The 20,688-nt window shown below is 36.3% G+C and overlaps 1 protein-coding gene across 7 annotated transcripts; it reads right to left on the bottom strand.

The window, feature by feature from the left end:
* Positions 1-3,520: 3,520 nt before the first annotated feature.
* ponzr6 (plac8 onzin related protein 6) lies at positions 3,521-18,099 on the bottom strand. Of its 7 annotated transcripts, XR_013796715.1 has the most exons (7): positions 15,623-16,391; positions 15,420-15,490; positions 14,277-14,451; positions 13,335-13,434; positions 8,714-8,844; positions 6,037-6,197; positions 3,521-3,975 (listed from the first exon to the last, which is right to left on the bottom strand). XR_013796715.1 is itself a non-coding variant. In XM_079605348.1 (6 exons), the coding sequence occupies exons 4-6, from the start codon at positions 8,823-8,825 to the stop codon at positions 3,754-3,756; spliced, it is 495 nt and encodes a 164-aa protein (XP_079461474.1). In that variant the 5' UTR covers positions 8,826-8,844; positions 13,335-13,434; positions 14,277-14,451; positions 15,420-16,078; the 3' UTR covers positions 3,521-3,753. The 7 variants fall into 7 exon arrangements, 6 of the variants coding, with proteins under 6 accessions (XP_079461474.1, XP_079461473.1, XP_079461476.1 ...); XM_079605348.1 differs by having other exon boundaries at positions 15,420-16,078; XM_079605347.1 differs by lacking the exons at positions 13,335-13,434; positions 14,277-14,451; positions 15,420-15,490; positions 15,623-16,391 and adding an exon at positions 17,990-18,099.
* Between the last annotated feature and the right edge of the window lie 2,589 nt (positions 18,100-20,688).

The following is a 20,688-nucleotide window of genomic DNA, read 5'->3' as shown; positions in this document are numbered from 1 at the left end:
CAAACTCTCAAAAAGTGACAACTTTAGCATGCTATATGTGTAAGCATTAAGGTACGAGAGGCTGTGCTGTATCGTGAATAAGTCAGGGCTGAAGAGCGTTGTTAGGCACGACACGAAGCGGAGTAACACCTTCAGCCGTGACTTATTCACGATACAGCACTTGCCTCGAGTACCTTATTGCTTTTATAAAACGGTTACCACACAATACAGCTATCAAAGCCGAAAACTATGCAACTTTCATGAAGTAAAATCACTAAAAGCCTTCCTTCCGCTGGAAAAAATAGTCCCTGACTGTAAACAGCAACAGAAGTTACATTATTTCGCCAATAGATGGCGGCAAAGACTGTCTTTTATGAGTGAGTCAGTCAGGAGAGATTGGAACTAACCGTTTATAAAAAAATATCTGGGGTATTTTGTGCTAAAACTTCACACACACACACACACTCTGGGGACATCAGAGATTTATTTTACGATCTTGTGAAAAGGGCATTTTACCACCCTTTAAAGGAAAATGGGTGAAATAGTAAAATTCCAACAAAAATATACATTTGTCTCAAAATGTATGCAACTTAGGCAAAAAACGAACCTAAACTGAAAAAGACAAACATTTCCATAAAGACGCACACGGGTTAAAGAATGATTCCTGAGTTTTGGGACATTAATAGTATGAAGACGAGAGAAATAAGCCTTGTGTTGACCTCATATTACCCACTAACTTTTACATTCTTACAACTTCAATTAAAATGTAGGAAATTGCATCAGCTGACCATAAATATGTAAAATAATAAAATACTAATTATGGATTAGGAGGGATCTGTGGAATATAATTGCTGTGAAATCCATATTTGAATAGAACTAGATAATTTAAATCTCAACCTCAAAATCCTTGTCAGGTCAATAGTTTAACATAATGCATTTCATATCATTATTTTATTTAAAAAAAAATGTTAAGTAGAACAGCTATTTTATTTTTTATTTTTTTTCATATATTTTATTGGAAACAGCATTCAAACAATATTTGCCACGTAATACAGTACAAGTCTCAATTTTATATTTTCAGAATAAACAATTCTTCAAAACCAAAGTCCTTTTATTCTTTTATCCCATATCCCTCCCTAACACCCACCCTCACGATAGCCAGTCAGACATACAAACAAAACCAAATAAGTAGGATAGGAAGACTAAGTAAACTTAAAATAAATAAATGATCAAAATAAATGATTTAATATTAATAAGAGAAAAAAAAATTAAAATTAAAATACAGAAAATAAATAATAATAATTTAAAGTTAGAGGTTAGTTGCCAATACCCAGGACTCTGTGCCAGGCTGCTAGGATTCATGGATCAGCAGGAGTCATGAGAGCTATGAATCAATTTCCCATATAATGTAGCTTATGGTGTGGTGGGCAGATAGTGAGTCATAACGAGGTAGGAAACAATACAGATACATACTAAATATGCCACTACAGTGACATTTCCCTAACGGAAAGCTGGTTTACATAATTTAATAGTGGTTTCCAATGAGAATAAAATTTGTCAGTAGCGCCTCTGAGTGTAAACTTTATTTTCTCAAGTTTTAAGAAAAACAACGTGTCACATAGCCAGGCTTTAAACGACGGTGGTAAAGGTGACTTCCATAGAGTCAGAATTTTCCGACGAGCAATTAGAGAGGTAAAAGCTATTACATTTATTTGAATTGTTGTCAAATTAAGTTCGTCCGGAGGTCTGCCAAAAATCGCTATATGGGGGGAAGGACAGATCTTCACAGCCAGAATCTTTGAGATTGCATCAAAACATAACTGCCAAAAATGTAATAATTTGGGGCATGACCAGAACATATGGGTCAAGTCACAAGGGGTCTGAGAGCATCTATTACATCCCTCATCCGAGCCACCCGGATAAATCTGGGCAAGCCTGGCCTTGCTAAAGTGAATCCTATGCACCACTTTGAATTGAATGAGGCTGAACCTAGCACAACTGGAGGAAGAATTAACTGCTCGAAGGGCTTTTCCCCAAAAGTCATCAGACAGGGAAATCTGAAGTTCGTTCTCCCAGCTGGTCCTAATTTTGTTTACAGCAGAATCAAAAGATGGGGAAAGTAGGTTATAGAAGTAAGATATATGGCCTCTTGACAAGGTCTCAGCCTTAATAATTAGATCCATGCCACTTGGCGGAGGGATTTGAGGGAATTGAGGGGAGTGGGTCCTAGCGAAATCCCGTAACTGAAAGTATCTAAAAAAGTCAGAACCGGTGAAATTAAAAGTTATGCGCAATTGCTCAAAGCTAGCAAAGCAGTTGTTAACATACATATCGCTGACATATTGGAGGCCACTCCTAGCAAAAAACTTGAATCTAGGGTCAATTTTAGCAGGAAGGAATAGATGGTTATTGCAAATAGGTGTTGTCTGAGGAAGGGTGAGCCAGCCAGAGTTACGTCTAATTTGTGCCCAGATTTTCAGAGTGCCAGTTACTACAGGATTAGATGTATAAAGTGACGGGGAAAAAGGAAGGCTACTGCAAGCTAGAGCCTGGAGCGAAGAAGAGGAGCATGACTTGGCCTCGATTTGACACCAATTGCTCTGAGCCGAGGTAAACCAAAGCATAATCTTATGAGCATTTGCAGCCCAGTAATAACCAATAAGACTAGGCAGGCCCAGACCACCAAGGGATCTACTCCTCTGCAATAGTGATCTACTGGCTCTGGCGTGTTTGCCAGCCCAAATAAATGAGGAGACAATACTTCCTATGGCAGTAAAAAATGACCTAGGTAAGAAGATAGGCAGACATTGGAAAAAATATAGGTATCTGGGAAGTATATTCATCTTAACAGCCGAACAGCTATTTTTGATGCTACAGTTATTTCATATTTTAATTTAAATTATGTGGGGTTATGAAATATTTGCTTAAAAGGACAGGTCACCCAAAAATGAAATTTATTTTATAATTCACTCGCCTTCATGTTGTTCCAAAACTTCTATGTGTGACTTAAAAAAACTTTAATTTAAAATGTATTGTTGTAAAATCAGTGCTCCTTTTCTTACTTTGTCATTAGGCTTACCGTACGAGTACACATAGCGATAGTTGTGATTGAGTTTGTCAAGTTAAGACTGTTAATGGATCTACAGGTGAAACTCGAAACATTATAATATGGTGCAAAAGTTCATTTATTTCAGTAATTCAACTTAAAAGGTGAAACTAATATATTATATGGACTCATTACATGCAAAGTGAGATATTTCAAGCCTTTATTTGTTACAAGCCTTACATCTTATGAAAACCTTTTTACAATAATACAATTCTGAATTTGGGGTTTTCATAAGCTGTAAGCCATAATCATCAACATTATAACAAATAAAGGCTTGAAATATCTCACTTTGCATGTAATGAGTCTAGATAATATATTAGTTTCACCTTTTAAGTTGAATTACTGAAATAAATTAACTTTTGCACTTTTTCGTCTGTTTAGCATGTTATATTAAAAACGATATTTATGAAAAGAAATTCACATACAAGAAACAAACCGTTTTGATCCGTTTAATATATATATATAAATCTACATTTGACAATTTGTCTATAGAGAAAATAAAAAAAATAAAACCGTTATCATAAAATATTTTGTTCAGAAAAAAATATTGGCCTCGTTAAACAAGTAGGCTATAGGTATGAATATAGAAATAACATCTCAACAGATTTCCTAACAACTACGTAACTTCATCAGAACTGCAGGTCTTGCTTGAGGTCAGAGGTTAAAGGTCACTGGTATTCAGGAGGCTGGTAGCCCATGTTGCTGGGTTGAGTGGGCTGGTTGAAGGCTTGTGGCTGCTGGTTGAAGGCTTGTGGCTGCTGGTGAATGGTGTGTACGGTGGGGTTGATGACCACTAGATTGTGTCGACGAGACTTCAGCTCTCTGGCCATCTGACACCACACACACACCGGGCAGCAGGTCACCGCACAGCAGTCGTCCTGGATCGAACCCTTCATGAGAGAAAAGACAATAAATTTACTCCTGAAAATAAAAAGACTGTTCACTCCTGGTATTGAGATGCGCTTTGGTCGATCGGATCACATGTAGACGAGAGACACATTCCCGTTTACACCCGGTGTTTTAATCCGTCTCTTTTGTCCACTTTCAACCACTTCTGTCCTGATTTCTTCGAGGGGAGGGTCTATGGCCGGGAAAACGCATGTGTTTTTTCAGATCTTTCAATTTAATGGACGAAATACGCTTGTCTAATTTAACGGAGACGACGGAAAAACACACGGAGAGCATCAGCTTTAGTTTCTGCTCTGACAGACACAAGATCAGCTGAACGCTGTGAGCATAGATACACATAATAAAAGCTAGATGTCTCTAATGGTATCACCGGCGGCCATCTTGTCACAGGCAAGCTTTCTGGCAGGCTCTGTGACACCTGATGTAAGGGGAGTGATCTGCAAGAACACATATAGAGAGCCTAAGTCCCTCCTCTTCCGGTTGACCACCATGGATGGGACCTTATTTCGGAAAAATATTGTATGGTAGTCAATGGCGAGAGACAACAAATAGTTTGATCTCGTTTGAATTGTGCCCTGAATTACACATATGATGTTTGTCAATTTAAAAGATACATTTTAAAGTCAAGAAAGTCGCAGTTTGATGTAAAACCGTTGAGGTAAGACTGTGAAAATACGTCATTACAAAGACTACAAACCCAAAAGGCGCACATGTGACGTCATACTTTTTCTCTCAATGAATGAAGCTAACTTTACTGAAGCTAACGTCTGTCACTTTTTCTATAGTCTTACGTTATAATCGTAACGTTACGCTGTGATGCCGGAGTGTGTTGTACCAGACTGCACACACACGAGCAATGGTGACGTATAGTGCGAAACGAGAGATGAAGTTCATTGAGTGATTTCCACATAAAACTAAACGTTACTCTTCTGTTTTATGACAAACTGCGACTTTCTAGACTTTCATAATTATCTTTTAAATTGAAAAACATCATATGTGTAATTCAGGGCACAGTTCGGACGGAATAAAAAGATAAGTTGCCATTGACTACCATACATATTTTTTCCGAAATAAGGTCCCATGAGCCGGAAGTGGCTCTCTATCCTCTTGTCTCGCTGAAATCTTGACGGATATCCAAACGGTTTGGTTTCTTACTAACGTTATTAACGTGGCTATAATACTGGATGCTTGAACATGTTGAAATATATAATATTATAATTATTCATAAGTATGCAGTGTCATAACTACATCTCTGACGTTTATAACAAACCAACCCGTTTGAAAATTGAGCAAGTTATGGTTATTTAAAATGTACATGCACCATTAAAACACAATGTTACGAGTGAAGCGAGCTGACTGTGGCAAGATGGCCGCCAGGTGCGGACGTCGACCTCCATTGGCCAGCAGCGCGGACGAGACATCTAGCCTTTATTATGTATGTCTATGGCTGTGAGTGTGTGTTAGAAATCAGGAATGGTGAGAGAACATTGTGTTTGGTACGTTTTTCATCTTCAAACCAAACTTTAGTGTCAAGTCGACAAAGTTTAAATCCCGTCTGGCCAGCGCTTCCCATAATGTTACGTTCAGTAGACGGAGAGAAGACGGTCTTTTGTGGCTGTTTGAACACATTCGATCACATGAGTGTTTACACATCCGGCTCGAATGTGCTTTCAAAGACCTCTGGAAGTTATATTCAGTCAAACCTCAAATGCACATTTTAAATCCACAGTGTTTTTTTTTTTTAAAAGCAAGTTGTTAAATAAGCACTACAACGTTTTTCCGATTCGTAAACATAAACTCACTTTATACTAATTTTATACATTTAATACCAGTAGTTTAATTAATCAGAATCCTGAATTTTTTATCACGGTTTCCATTAAGCAGCTCAACTGTTATCAACATTGATAACAATCAGAAATGTTTCTTGAGCAGCAAATCATCACGTTAGAATCTCTGAAGGATCATGTGATCGGCTGGGAGAAATGATGCTGAACATTAATTTATATTAAACAGTAATAATTGCATGACAACATAGTAATTACCCTAATTTGGTATCTCTCTCTCATACTGCTCCTCATGGCGAATGTAATGGGATGCAAAATGCCTCCGAAGCAAATCTCCAGCATGGGGAGACAGAGACACTCTCCAAAATCCTCACTGGTTTTACACATGAGGCAATATGTGCACCAGAAACCACAGCAACCTGCCACAGGAACACAGATGTGTCACACACACACAGAATTGGTTAGGCTTTCAGTTCACCCGAAATCTCACATCCTCAGACAGCAACATAGTGTCGGTCCAGATCCGGCCCCCATCTGTGCAACACTTTGTTGTTGTCTGGGACACAAATATATGAAGAGCTCTTTTCCAAAACGCGTAAACGCCATTTAAAAAAAATAAAAGTTTATCATGTAGCCTAGTTTTGCTGTGTACTGAACCTATTCACTGCTCCATCAACGTGTCATGCCAAAATCGCTATATTTCCTGGTTTAAGATGCAGTTTCTTTCCAAAACGCGATAAGCGCCGAACCTATTTTTAGCCTAAACGCGATACATCCTCTCGACCAATCAGAATTCGGGCGCGCTCTAAGCAATCAAAATAGGCGGCGATCTGAACAGAGGTTTGTTTATTTCATTAATTCCTCAAAATGAGTTTTTTAAAGTAGGGCTGTAAACGATTAATCGCGATTAATCGAATCCAAAATAAAAGTTTTTTTTACATAATGTGTGTGTGCGTATTGTGTATAATCATTTTGTATATATAAATACACACACATGCATGTATATATTTAAGAAAAATGTGTTATTTATATATAAAATTGTTCTATTTATATATAATATAAATCATATAAAAAAATATATGCAGTATATAAATGCAAATATTTCTCAAATATATACATGCATGTGTGTGTATTTATATATACTAAATAATTATACACAATACGCACACATATATTATGTAAACAAACTATTATTTTGGATTCGATTAATCGCGATTAATCGTTTACAGCCCTACTTTAAAGTTTACAAACACTTTTGATTGCCTTGATGAGGCAGTGAGACCTACACCTGGGGGTAGAAAACGCCGACTGGACAAAGATAATCATAAAAAACAACAACAAAAGAAGATTCGTCACTCGGGAGGCGCGTTAATACCAACAGTGGGATGTCAACACAAAGCTGCTCCCACAGGTTTCTGTCAGGCCGAGAGGCTGTCACCGGACGACCTGATTTTTATTTATTATCTTGATTTTTATTTTATTTATTTATTACTGACTGACTTGCCTATTGAATATCGTTATCATTATTTAATAATTCGTTTTTTCATGCATATGTAGTGGACAAATTGGTCCTATATGTTACAGGTTTGACACTTTACTAAAAATGATTCTGAATGTATTACTTAATTATTTATTTAATAACTTATTGAATATTGTTATCATTACTATCATTACTTTTTTCAGGTTCGGCACCAAATTACAATTAGCCTAAATTACTAAATTATTTAAATGTATTTTTAACATTGTTGTATTTAAGGACTGGTATATGAGTGTTATTTATATGTGGTGGAGAATATTAAAATGTGTCATTGGAATTATTTATTTTATTCGTACTATTTATTTAATTTAACTATTTATTATAGTTGGCTTTTATTTATTTCATGCATTTGCACTTATTTAAAGGACAAGTTCGGTATTTTACACTTAAAGCCCTGTTTACAGATCGTATCTGATGAAATAGAACGGTTAAGATTAAAATTTGGACACATGCTGCTGTCCCGAGAATTTTAGGTTTATTTAGCGTTTGTGGACCTATTTTGCCAAACGCGTCACACCCAGATTCTTCCGTTGAGAGCTTGAATAATAGACACCAGTTGGTGGCGATAATGCACCTTTGCCAATTGCAAGCAAACCGCTGGCATTTCATTGAATACACAGAAGAAGCAGAAGAAGAAGCGGCGGAGTAATACCGTACCTCACACAGCACATTCAATACAAGTCAATGGAGGTGGACAAACACTACGATAAAACCTGTTGGAAAGCATCTTTTTCAGCGATTTTTTTTGGGATCATACCAGTGAACACCCCTGACCACTCGGTGAGTTTCACGTCTTTGTAAACGAAAGTTTAATGTGTTTTAGGAAGGAATCTGCCAGTGCACATAGACAACCATTGTGGGGGTGGGGGTGGGTGGGGGAGCTAAATAAACCTAAAATTCTCGGGACAGGAGCATGTGTCCAAAGTTTAATCTTAACCGTTCTATTTCATCAGATACGATCTGTAAACAGGGCTTTAAGTGTAAAATACCGAACTTGTCCTTTAATTTAAAGTATTTAAGACAAACCATCATTTTTTTTGGAAACAATTGATGGATTTATAGCGTTTTGGAATTTTTTTTAAATTAACTTTGAATTTATCATCAACAAAATTGTTGTTTGATTTAATAATCATTGTAAAACATGTTCAGACAGAGCCACAAAACCATTTTAACAGGATAAATAGAATATTCACAAAATGTGTGGGTCTAGGTAAAAAATGAAGTTTTCCTGAAAACTATTGAAATGGATTTATAGCGTTTTGGAAAAGAGCTCCTCATATGTTCATTTATTTTCATCATTCCTCCTCACACACTACAGTAGCCTATAATATCCCTCTCTCTCTCTCTCTCTCTCTCTCTCTCTCTCTCTCTCTCTCTCTCTCTCTACCAAACACTCACAGATGCCCATGTCGTCGCAGCAGTCACACACTCCTGTTTTCCACATGTTTTGCTTGAAGCCATCAGGGGCCAGAACCATGGCTGACTGGACAGTTACAGTTGACTGTGCCATGATTATCACTCGCAGAGAGCTGGAAAAACACATGGAAAAAGACACAGACAAGTAAATTGACAATTCAGCACGGTCTCTCGTACCCTTATTGCTTTTATAAAACGGTTCCCCACATAACACAAATATTTAAACCGAAAATATATGTATTATTATTATGTTTCCTTTTATTATGTTTCCTCAAATCCCATCCTTCCGCCATAAAAAATAGTCCCTCCTAAACAGTCACAGTAAAGAAAACGTCGAGTGTTTAGGATTGAGTTTACTTACTAGGAACTGTTCTTGTGCGCTTTGCCATTTATATATATATATTTTTAACTCTATATATGATTTTTCCTCACACACATAACTTACATACGCTTATCTCTGCAAGTTAAAACGTTCGTTTCCGTCCGGTAAATTAGTCCTAGTTATCAGACCTGTTCACTAAGCGCCATTAACCTGTATTACTCGATATACATACAGTACCATACCTGTCCTGAAACTGAAAACTTTAAAAGTATATTCCTTCTGCACTTCAGAAAATGTGGGCTTCCTTTCACACGCAGTGTTGCCAGATTGGGACGGTGCTTTCCAGCCCAAAAGCTCACCCAAACCCGCCCACTCCAAGAAAAAACCGCCCAAAATTTTACTACCAAAATAATGTGATATAATTTTATGGCCATGTAATTCAAGGTTGATGAGCACAATTTGTATCTCCTTAAAACAAAATAAAGATGATAAAAAATATATATAAAAAAAATACATTTCCCAGGAAAACGGATCAAAACAGGGCAATAATTAAGGAGAATTAGCAAATATGACTTTAAATGTCCAGATGGACACTGTCAAAACGGCAATCAAGAAATTAACCGATGACTTTAACCCTCAGAAGAACACATTGCAGAACATAACGCAGAATTTAGCAGTCAAAACTAATTCAAAACCTTTCTAAACCTTTTTCAGCAGCTGTCAGGGACAAGTGGTGCATGCAGTCTGGACGGTGTAAAAGTTGCAGATGTCTGCACAGGATTGACCCACATTTTTTTATTCATTTTTGCATTTAGTAATTTATAATAAACACTTGAAGTTGGCTATTAAAAAGGTGTAATGAATATGTTGAATTGTATTTATTTGTTTAGCCTACCTTCATCCTTCCCTCGCACTTTGTAACATATCTTTCCCTTGGCCCTAAATTATAATTATTTTTTTATCTTAATTTTTTTGTCCAGAACGCTTATTTTATTTCAGTTTGATCATATTTTTCTGTTTTCTAATGAATTTTTAATTATTAAATTTTTCTATTTAGGCTACCTTTAAATTACTAGATTCGAACAATAAATAATACATAGTCATTTAAGCACATTCCTCGCATTCTTAAATTCAAAATAACTCACAATTTCATGCATTACCCTTTTAATTCAGATGTCTTTGCCGATCTCTTGTGGAAAGAAAATAAAACTTTCATGATCTTGTCACTAGATGGCCTTGTTATAGCTCTATTATTTGCAGCAATGAGCTGTTCCTCTGGGTCTTAAAGTCAATTCCTCTTCAGGATGCATTCAGATGCACATAAAATAATGATTTTGGTAAAGCTTTAGCATTTTAGTTTAAATTGTGAGCATTTTTAGGGTTTTCTATGTACTGAAGCATCCCTCGCATTCCATTCATTCCTATGGAGATCAGATTGGGAAGGATTTGTTACTTTTTTATTTATTTATTTTTTCAACCACAAAACTGTGTGTGTGTGTGTGTGTGTGTGTGTGTGTGTGTGTGTGTGTGTGTGTGTGTGTGTGTGTGTGTGTGTGTGTGTGTGTGTGTGTGTGTGTGTGTGTGTGTGTGATGTGCTCGTGGTTCAAGTGCGATAAAAGACCTTGGGTCCTCTCTGATGAAAACTCAATTAAACACACAAAAAAAGACCCGGGAAGGATACGCTCAGAGTGTCACATCATATTTTGTCGCTAGGAAGGTTATTGTGTGTGTTCGTTTTTATATAATGTCGATGTGCAGGCTAGACTGATTAAACAGCTCAATAACCCTTTAAACATTAATTTATGTCCCGTAGACTGGTCCATTGCATTACGATTGCAAGCATTATCAATAGGCCTATGTCAAAAAATTGTATGTGTGAAAAGTCCCGATGTGTAGGCCTGTGCTGTTCAAGAGTGTTCTTGTACGAGTATACACACCAAATCTACAACATCTTCTCCCCGTTTTGCTGAATTAGGAACATATACTAGGCTACTCTTCTAAAGCAGAAAGACTAAAATATGCGGTTCTGAAGTCATCGTGTATTTGATGGGGTGAAGGGTGTGGCCTCAAAATGAAAGGTGAATGACGACTTACATTAAATTAATGAACAGTTGCGTTTGCTGAAATGCATGATAGGCTACATGGAACAGTTGCGATAGTTTGCAGAGGGCCTAAACTCGTCAAGCGCCTAATGCAAGTAAAAACATTAAAAAAAAAAAAAAAAAAATCATGTATGAATGCTAACAATGCGATATTAAAATTCTGTAAAAAATGCCCGTCTCGGAGTAATAAACAGTCGGTTATGTCTCAAGTGAACTAAACAACAGAGAAAGACAACGTGTGTATCAGTAACAGTGCATTGCATCAGGTCTTAAAGAGACAGTAGCCTAATATTCCTGCTGCTGTTTTCAATGTTAACGCTAACACAATCACTAGCATCATTTTGTGTTGTCGTTTTTCATCTGGTAAAATAAACCGTGCAGTCTTTCTCTTAATTAATAAAGTCAAGCTATTTAAAAACTCTTTAAACTTTAAAAAGAATTAATCTGTTTAAGTTATACACACTGTAAAAAATAATCCTGTAAAAAAACGGTAAACTACTGGCAGCTGTGGTTGCCATTATCATACTGTTAAAATACGGTGTATTACTGTTTTTTAAATTAACAGCTAAATACCGTTTTGACAACTACAGTATAAAACTGTAATTTTACAGCCCGGTATTTAACAGCTATATGCTGTAGTTGCCAAAACGGTATTTAGCTGTTAATTTAAAAAACAGTAACACACCGTATTTTTACAGTATGATAAAGGCAACCACAGCTGCCAGTAGTTTACACATTATTTTTGTCATGGATTACAAAAAAGGAATAAAGTATTTTAAAAATATAAAAATATTTTTTTTTATTCTGATACAACACCAGATACAAAACACCAGCCCTTTTAAATATCTAAGCAACATATAACACCAGGCCACCATGTTTCTGAAAACAAACTGCATGTGTGGGGAGTGTTAGCTACATTTTAAAGGGCACCTATTATGACATTTAAAATGTTCCTAATGTTGTTTAGGGAGTCCCCAACAACAGTTTTACATGCATGCAATGACAAAAAACACTTTTGTTTTCGTATAATATGCATTTATTGTTACCTGATTTGCTCACCGACTCCCAAATGATTCGTTTAACGACTCGTTTTTCAAACCCCTCCTTTGCACGACGCTAATCTGCGTTGATTGGTCAGATGACCCAGCAGTGTTTACAGATAATACTTATTTTTAACACGGAGTACAATGATGCTTTTATCAATTAAATTGTATTATAATAATGATTATAGTCCACTGCTTTGTAGTTTGTAGTAAAAAACGAAAAATAAGATACATAATTTAATGTTATGTTAGCGAGCATAGCCCAGAGTTCATATTGTAAAAGCACAATCAGTCTTTGTTTGCGTTAGCCCGATGCATAAACATAACGTTTTTACAAAAAAACAAAATGCAGTTACGTTACTACGAGGTATTACTCTATTCTTTAAGACAACTCCGAAAACAACGACAAACACTTCACATATCTCAATGCATTTGTCATTGAAGACCTAGAAGCTAAACGGTGCTTACACAACAGACAAAATAATTATTAAGCATGCTACATAAAATATAAAAGCAAAAATTATTAATAACACTTACAGGTTGTGATACGGAGGAGGAAGCTGATGCAAATACACTTGGAACTGAACCTTCCTTCAATATCATCCAGCTCGCGAATCCAAGTTTGATTGCATTTAAAAAGCAATCTTCAAAATGACGCGAACAAAGCACAAGGCTCGGACTACACTTCTGTGGTATAGTTGTATATATGAATTGTAGCCACTTAGTCTTCAAATGCTCCTCCTTGGGCAGATGAAAAAAGTTTGCTTTTGAGTCGCACTTCAGAACACAGCGTCTCGTCGCCCTGATGTTTCCCTGCTGGCCTTGGAGCGCAATAAGTGGGAGTATCGTATTCAAATAACTTGACAAGTTGACGTCATCTAGTCAAGAGAAAAAGCTTCGGTCTTCTAACGATTCATAAAAATGATTCAGAGTCGACTCTCACTTTTGAAAGACAATAACTTTATATACGGTGCACTTTCATATTTCAAACTTTGCTGGATGTTTTTTTTCACTTAGTTCTATGTTACACACTACATGAAAGGTAAATTTCAAAATTCCATAATAGGTGCACTTAAAATGAAGTGCCACTCAAAGTCCATAAGTCTTTTTAAAATATTTGATACTTTGGTACTGACGGTTATGGTCTTCTTCTGCACGGTTTTCCCAGATTTTTTGGACATCACTTTTCCTCTGGCAGCCTTGGTCCCCTTTTCTGGATTAATTCCAACAAAACGTCTGAAAAATAAGAGGAGAATATCTTCAGTGAACAATGATTTAAAAGGAATAGTTCACCCAAAACAATCATTTATCCCATAATTTACTCACCCTCAAACCATCCTAAGTGTAAATGGCTTTCTTCTTCCAGCCAAACACAATTAGAGTTATATTACATAACATCCTTCCCAGATTTGTAAAGTTTTTGAAGCTCCAATAAACGCATCAATCAATCATAAAAGTAATCGATATGAATCCAGTGGGGTTAATAAATGTCTTCTGAAGAAAAGCCATGCATTTTTGTAAGAAAGATATCTGTATTTTTTTACTTTATAAAATATAATCACTGACATCTGGCATGGCCGTATGCGTGTTCATGATTGAGTTGAGTTCTGGCGGAAGGGTGACCTCTGACCTGACGCATGACGTAGGACGATTGGCGAAGACGTAGCGAAAGCTTAGGTTAGAATTGACAAACGCGGAAGTGCAGAGGATAGAGTAAAACACAAAATGCAGGTCATGACTTAGAAGTCTAAGACATTTTGAAAGAAAAGGACTTTGATATAAGATTTCATATATGTCAGGTCAGAGGTCATTCTTCTGACGGAACTCGACTCTATCATGAACTTGCGTACGGCTGTTTCCGGAAGCCAGTGATTATAGTTTATAAAAGTTATAAACATGGATATTATTCAATGCCATTGCAAAGCTGGGAAGCCAGTATATTATTTTATATAACTCCGACTGTGTTCGGCTCAAAGAAGAAAGTAATATACACCTAGGATGGCTTGAGGATTCCATTGTCACCATACTAATACTAACATATTAAATAGAAATAAATTAAATAAGTCCAAACTTGTTACCTTTGAAGCAATTCTAGTGTAGATGCTGCTTCCTCTTGGTACTGCAAATTAAAGATGTAATACAAAGAGAACAATGCAGCAAGTCCAGAGAGAAAAGTTGGCTGCACACCCTCGCAGATTATTCGGCCTTCCAGGCTGATCATCCACCGTTTCATCCACTGTCCCGGATTATCACCTGGACCATAAAGGAATGGATAAATTAATGTTTATTCTATGATCTCTGGAGAGTTTGGTGTAGAAAAGGTAGTGAGAAATTAGTACATTATTTTATAACCTGAAAAAAGGCACACAATGTCATGTCTTACAAGATAACAAAACCTACAATATTTCTATAAAAATAAAAAAAAGGAAAAGGAAAGGTTGTTTTAGTCTGTTTTTAACTTAATGCTAAGTCAGCCTCCGAGAGGGAAAAAAAGTTTATAATACAATAGTGTAGTGATTGTGTTGTAAAGACTCAAACTTGGCTTCATATGTTTCACATAGATCACAGGGGTATCACATGTTTTCCCGCAGAGCTGACAAGGAAACATGTTGTAAAGAACAGATCTAGATTCTCTAGTTAATAACTACCGAAGCCATCGAAATACGTTATAAAATACGTTATAAAATATGGCTGAAACAGATGCAGTGCACGCTTATGGTGTTCTGCGATAAAGCCAGCAGCGGTTTGAATAGGCATCTTTACAGTAATTAGACAAGAATTTAAAATGTTGTTCATACCTCATTTACAGACAAAAAAGATTTGCACATGTGCCCGTTTCATAAACACTCATAATTCAAAACTCAACTTCATAATTCACTTGCATGCTTGACAGTATAGCGGCTGCCTATAAAACGCATGAGTGTGCGTGCAAATCTTACCCGTTCACTAACCGGATTCACTGTTTCTTTATATTGTTATTTTATAAGTGGCCCACTTGATAACAGGGCGATTAAAATAAGCGTGGAGCGGCAAAGTTAACGTTACACCGGCAGATCATTTGTCTATGTCTCTATATGTCTCTCATGGACTGAATGCACACGTTAAAATTAACTTACCACACAAGAAAAAAAAAAACTATTGATTTCGTTCATTCCCATTCATCTATTAATTGAATAAAGTTGGTAAAATATGCAGATTGAATGAAAATTAGGGATTCTTACCTGTGTGTGTGATAAAATGGCTGTATGACGGCATTCTGGGCTCAATCTCACTCGGTCGACCAATTATTTGCCTATAGTTAAAACACAATTTAATTGAGGCATCTGATTTAAATCACAGAAGCTTCAATAGATGTTTAAAATGTTATATTTTAAAGTAATAGGTCATTTAAAGATAATAAAATAATAAATCGTTGCAAACCTACCTCATTCAGATAATCCAAAATTCCGCCTTGTGCACATTGGACGAAAATAGGGTATAATACTGTTAAATAACAGTGACAAATTGTTGTTGATCGACCACCACCCCGAAGTGAACAAGTCTTCCCATAATGCATTGTAAAAAAAAGCAATATGCTGTTATAACATGGAAACAGCAATTTGCTGTTAAATTTCCATGTAAATTAACAGGAATTTTTTACAGTGCAGTGAAGACTATTATTTTACATTTGGTTATTTAAATATCTGAAAACTATCGGTTTTATAATCATTATTATTATTATATTTATACTATATGTAATTATTATTCATGAGGGTTTTCCAGTTTCAATTGAACCTGAACATGTCACATAACCTGTTCTGATGAATGACTATTTTGTGTTAATGGCCTAAACCCATACAACAGGTAATGATATTTCTATAAATATACTTATTGCTAAAGCACAGACATTAGGTTACATAGACTTTTATAACCCATCTAAAGTTGTTTTACGTAATTTTACATTCTACACTGTATAAAAAAATGTTGGTTTAACTTAAAAAAGCAAGTTACCTTAAAATTTTTAGTTTGTTGTAATTAAAATTTTTAGTTAATACAATGAAGAAGAATGGTTTAAAGGTGCTCTAAGCAATGTCACACATTTTTTAGGCCAAACATTTTTTTGTCACATACAGCAAATATCTCCTCACTATCCGATAGCGGTCTGTCTCGCGGTCTCTGTAGACACCCCAGGCTCCACAAACAGCAACAAAAACAAACTGGACTAACCCGCACCACAACATAACAAACTGTTCCAGCCAATAACCGACAAGAAGGATTTGGGGTTTGGGTTGTTAGTGTGCGGATGAGGAGGAGGGAGGGTCTAGCTAGCCTCCGTTTTGTTTGGCAATAGTTCGAACGTCAAGTGACGTCACCCAGGATCGCTTAGAGAACCTTTAATAAACATAAACTCAAAATAGTATGTTCTCTTCACACATTAGTTATCAAAGTTGATTTGACAAAAGATAAAAAGTAAAATAACAAATATTATGTGAAACTATACAGGTTTCATTTTTATACTCGAAAAATGAGAATATCATGCAAAAATTCATTTATTTCAGTAATTCAACTTAAAAGGTGAAACTAATATATTTTATAGACTCATTACATGCCATATGAGATATTTCAAGCCTTTAATTTGTTATAATTGTGATGATTATGGCTTACAGCTTATGAAAACTTCAAACTCAAAGTTATAATATTGTGAAAAGGTTTTCATAAGCTGTAAGCCATAATCATCAAAATTATAATTAAAGGCTTGAAATATCTCACTTTGCATGTAATGAGTCTATATAATATATTAGTTTCACCTTTTAAGTTGAATTACTGAAATAAATGAACTTTTGCACCATATTATAATTTTTCGAGTTTCACCTGTATAAGACAAAACCAAAAAACGAATGAATAGCAGAGCTGAACTGTGTTGAAAGAGCTTAATAACATTAAAATCACATCGGATATTGTTTTGAGGGTTATATATAGCATCACAAAAAAACGGAGTAAAAACGGTTACTGTGCATCTACCAAAAACCTGTCCCATTTTTGCATAACTCACACAATGTAAAATGAAGTATCTATTGAGCAATTTTTTAGGCTCCTGAGTCATTTGTATAGCAAGTCTGGACAGGTTTGTGAACAGAGAGGATATAAATGGCATCGCATTAAATGGATACGGCGAAGAGCTTCAGTTTGCCATGATCTATTATATCCATATCACGGTGAAACTCGAGCCGGACCGACAGAGAAAAATCCCTTCTGCACCTGTGAGGACGGTCACTCCCTCGCAGAGAAACTCAATGCAAACCTCCACACCTTTTATTCTGGTGAAGAGTGTCATGATGACGAGGAAGGGAAGAAATGATGGAAAATCATCGAGCAGAATGACCACAGAACTACATGAAATGAAGGAACGTATAAGTGAGGTCAGGGAAACTAGTTTTCCATATATTTCCCCCCTGATTTTACTTGTAAATAGCCTCCAGGTTGGACTCCGGGATGTAAAACATTCAGCATGAAGCATTAGACACAGCTGTATAGTCTGTAGAAACTTACGAGGATGTGATTTTTAAAGTATTTAGAAGTGCTATTGTCATTTACAATGCAAGCCGCAGTGCCTGAGCACGCATGAACTAACACTAAATGAGAAACATTACATTCCTGGACAACTTTGTTGATGTGTTTTTAAAAGCAAAAAAAAAAAAAGTCCTAAAACTAAAAAAATATTCTAACAAATAGTCATCAGATAACAGCTGAGATATGAAATACCACAGAAATTATGCAAATATTGCAGAAGTGTAGAAAACGGTGTACTTGCCCGAAGCTTGGTCTTCAGAGTGTGTGTGTGTGTGTGTGTGTGTGTGTTGTGTTGACGCTCTGCTGTTCAAAGGAGGAGGTAACCATAAAGCCATTGTGACCACAGCACGTCACACACACAAACCCTTCCTTCTTCAACATCCTCATCATCTTCATCAGTGCATTAGTAGAAAAACAGCATTTCTGGTGCGATCAAGGAATTAAAGACTCTGACAATCATTAGACATTGTTATCTATCCTGAGTGCAAACCAGTTCACAATGACATTTAGAAAAGTTGATATTATTATGATCATATGTGACCCTGGATCACAAAACCAGTCTCGAGTCGCACGGGTATATTTGTGGCAATAGCCAACAATACATTGTATGGGCCAAAATTATAGCCTACATTTTTATTTTATTCAAAAAATCATGAGGATATTAAGTAAAGATCATGTTCCATGAAGATTTTTAGTAAATTTCCTACCATAAATATATAAAACATTTATTTTTGGGAGTGAATGCTGCACAATCGTGAACATAAAAGCACAACTTTAAAGGAGATTTTCTCAATGTTTTGATTTTTTTGCTCCCTCAGATTCCAGATGTTCTCGGCCAAATATTGTCCTATCCTAATAAACCATACATCAATGGAAAGCTTATTTATTCAGCTTTCAGTTGATGTATACATCTCAATTTAAAAAAAATTGACCCATGTGACTGGTTTTGTGGTCACATATGAAAAGTTATTTGTAAAAAAAGTATTATGTGCATAGCCTAACCCCCAACACATCCTGAAACAAAACCGGTTTGCAGGCACTGAGCAGAATAAAGATAAACAACTCCGTGACGCAAAGTGTACACACACTCCAACCCACATGATGATGATCGGTGGGTAAACAACACACAGATTGAGTCGTCGTCTCGCATTGTCTCAATCGCATCACGTGACGTCTGAAGCCGGGATCAGGTTCTGAACCGCTATTGTGAGTTTTAGCATTTATACACGCGAACACAATCCCTATTATAATTCCTCGTATTAAAAGTCAAGCTATATAAAAAGTAAACATGATTTGAGAGGTTAGTTTGTGTTTGAATGTACGAGGCGCTCACACACGGACTTGTGTTGGTCAATACGAGCTGATTTGCCTGTGTTTATTGAGCAGTGTTTAGCAAAGCTACACGATTTCCCTGTGCTGGTAATAAAGGAGCAAATTTATCAGCTTATAAAGTGCCCAGTATTCAGCATCCGTTTAATTTCAATGGCCTGACTTTAATGTTTTGTCTGCGGTAGGAATGCATTACCTAGCATAAAATTAATCTAGCATAAAAAAGAGGTCGTTTTAAACACGACCAAAAGCAATGTTTAACTATTCCCAGCATTTTGGTCATACCCTTGTAAATGAATGATTTCCCTCCTAATGAGTTTTTTTTTTTTTTTAAAGAAAACTGCCCCCAAAAATGACATAATTTGGTGAAAAGACAATTAAACAACTGGCATTTGCCAAGCTAAACCACTCAGCGCCATTGATATAGATATAATCAATTAATGGGGTTGAGTGGTTTATAAATGGTTTATAATGGGGTTGATATATATATATATATGGGTGATATATATGGGTGATTCTTTAACTATGGTACTTTTCTTGTCCCTGGATGAAATAATAAAATCTAAAAAACATTTCTTCTTTTTTGTTTTTGTCACACTTACTTCACCCAAAGGGGAACTTATAAAAAAATGTATCATGGCTCAATCATTCTTTTTATTATATAATATGAGGCCTTTTATACATGGTTTTTACTGTTTTCCCTTTGTCCCTAAGCCAGACTTTGTACCTTCAACCTCGCTTAATTTTAATTTAAAGGGGTCATGACATGAGAAACCAAATTTGCCTTGATCTTTTAGTATATAAGAGGTCTTTGTACCATTAAAACGTCCTGCAAGTTTCATAGCTTAAGACGTCCTCCCCATTATAAACGAATCATTTATTTAATCAAGCTCTAAATACAGCTCGTTCTGGATCCATGGTAAGAAGTGACGTCACGGTACAAAGTGACGTACCAGCGTTTGCATGTGACCGCCTCCAGCACAAGACAACTACGCTTTAAGCGCAAGACAACTACGCTCATTTCGTATCGCCGCGCGCCTCACAAGTGTTCAGTCGACGGACAGCGAGTGGGTCTGTGTACAGGGAAATTACGATGCCACAGATGTGCTGTTCCTGGCTGTGGACAAACAACATCTTTGAATACGCTGCGAAAGATCCAGTCGTCGTCAGGGAAAAATGAATGCACTTTATTTTTTGCGGACGTCCCAGTCACGGCAGTGTTAGTTTAAGCGTTTGTTCTATACATTTGAAGGATGACTGTTTTGAGAACAAATCCCAAAATGATGCTGGCTTTGCCAGAAAACTGTTGCTCAAAGATAAGTCCGTGCCGACTATTCTGGGCTCAACAACGACGACGCAAACTATAAGTAATGTATTTAAAACTTTAAAGTACTTTTTAAATACGCTGAATCCGCAAATGTTGTGGCTGGGGGCGTCAATAATTGATGCATAGGCACTGACGTTAGCCAATCATAACAGTGGGCGTTAACACTGAACTCTTAAAGGGGAAACACCCCCAAAACAGACTGTTTGAACCAGAGGATGAGAAACAGGGAAAAGGTCATAAATCACCTCATTTTAAAAGTTTTTTGTAAAAAAAAAAAAACTATA

The sequence above is a fragment of the Phoxinus phoxinus genome (genome assembly GCF_949152265.1).
Source record: "Phoxinus phoxinus genome assembly, chromosome: 2".
NCBI lineage: Eukaryota > Metazoa > Chordata > Actinopteri > Cypriniformes > Leuciscidae > Phoxinus > Phoxinus phoxinus.
The sequence above is the reverse complement of the archived record's forward strand: the minus strand, read 5'-3'. Positions and strand labels throughout refer to the sequence as shown.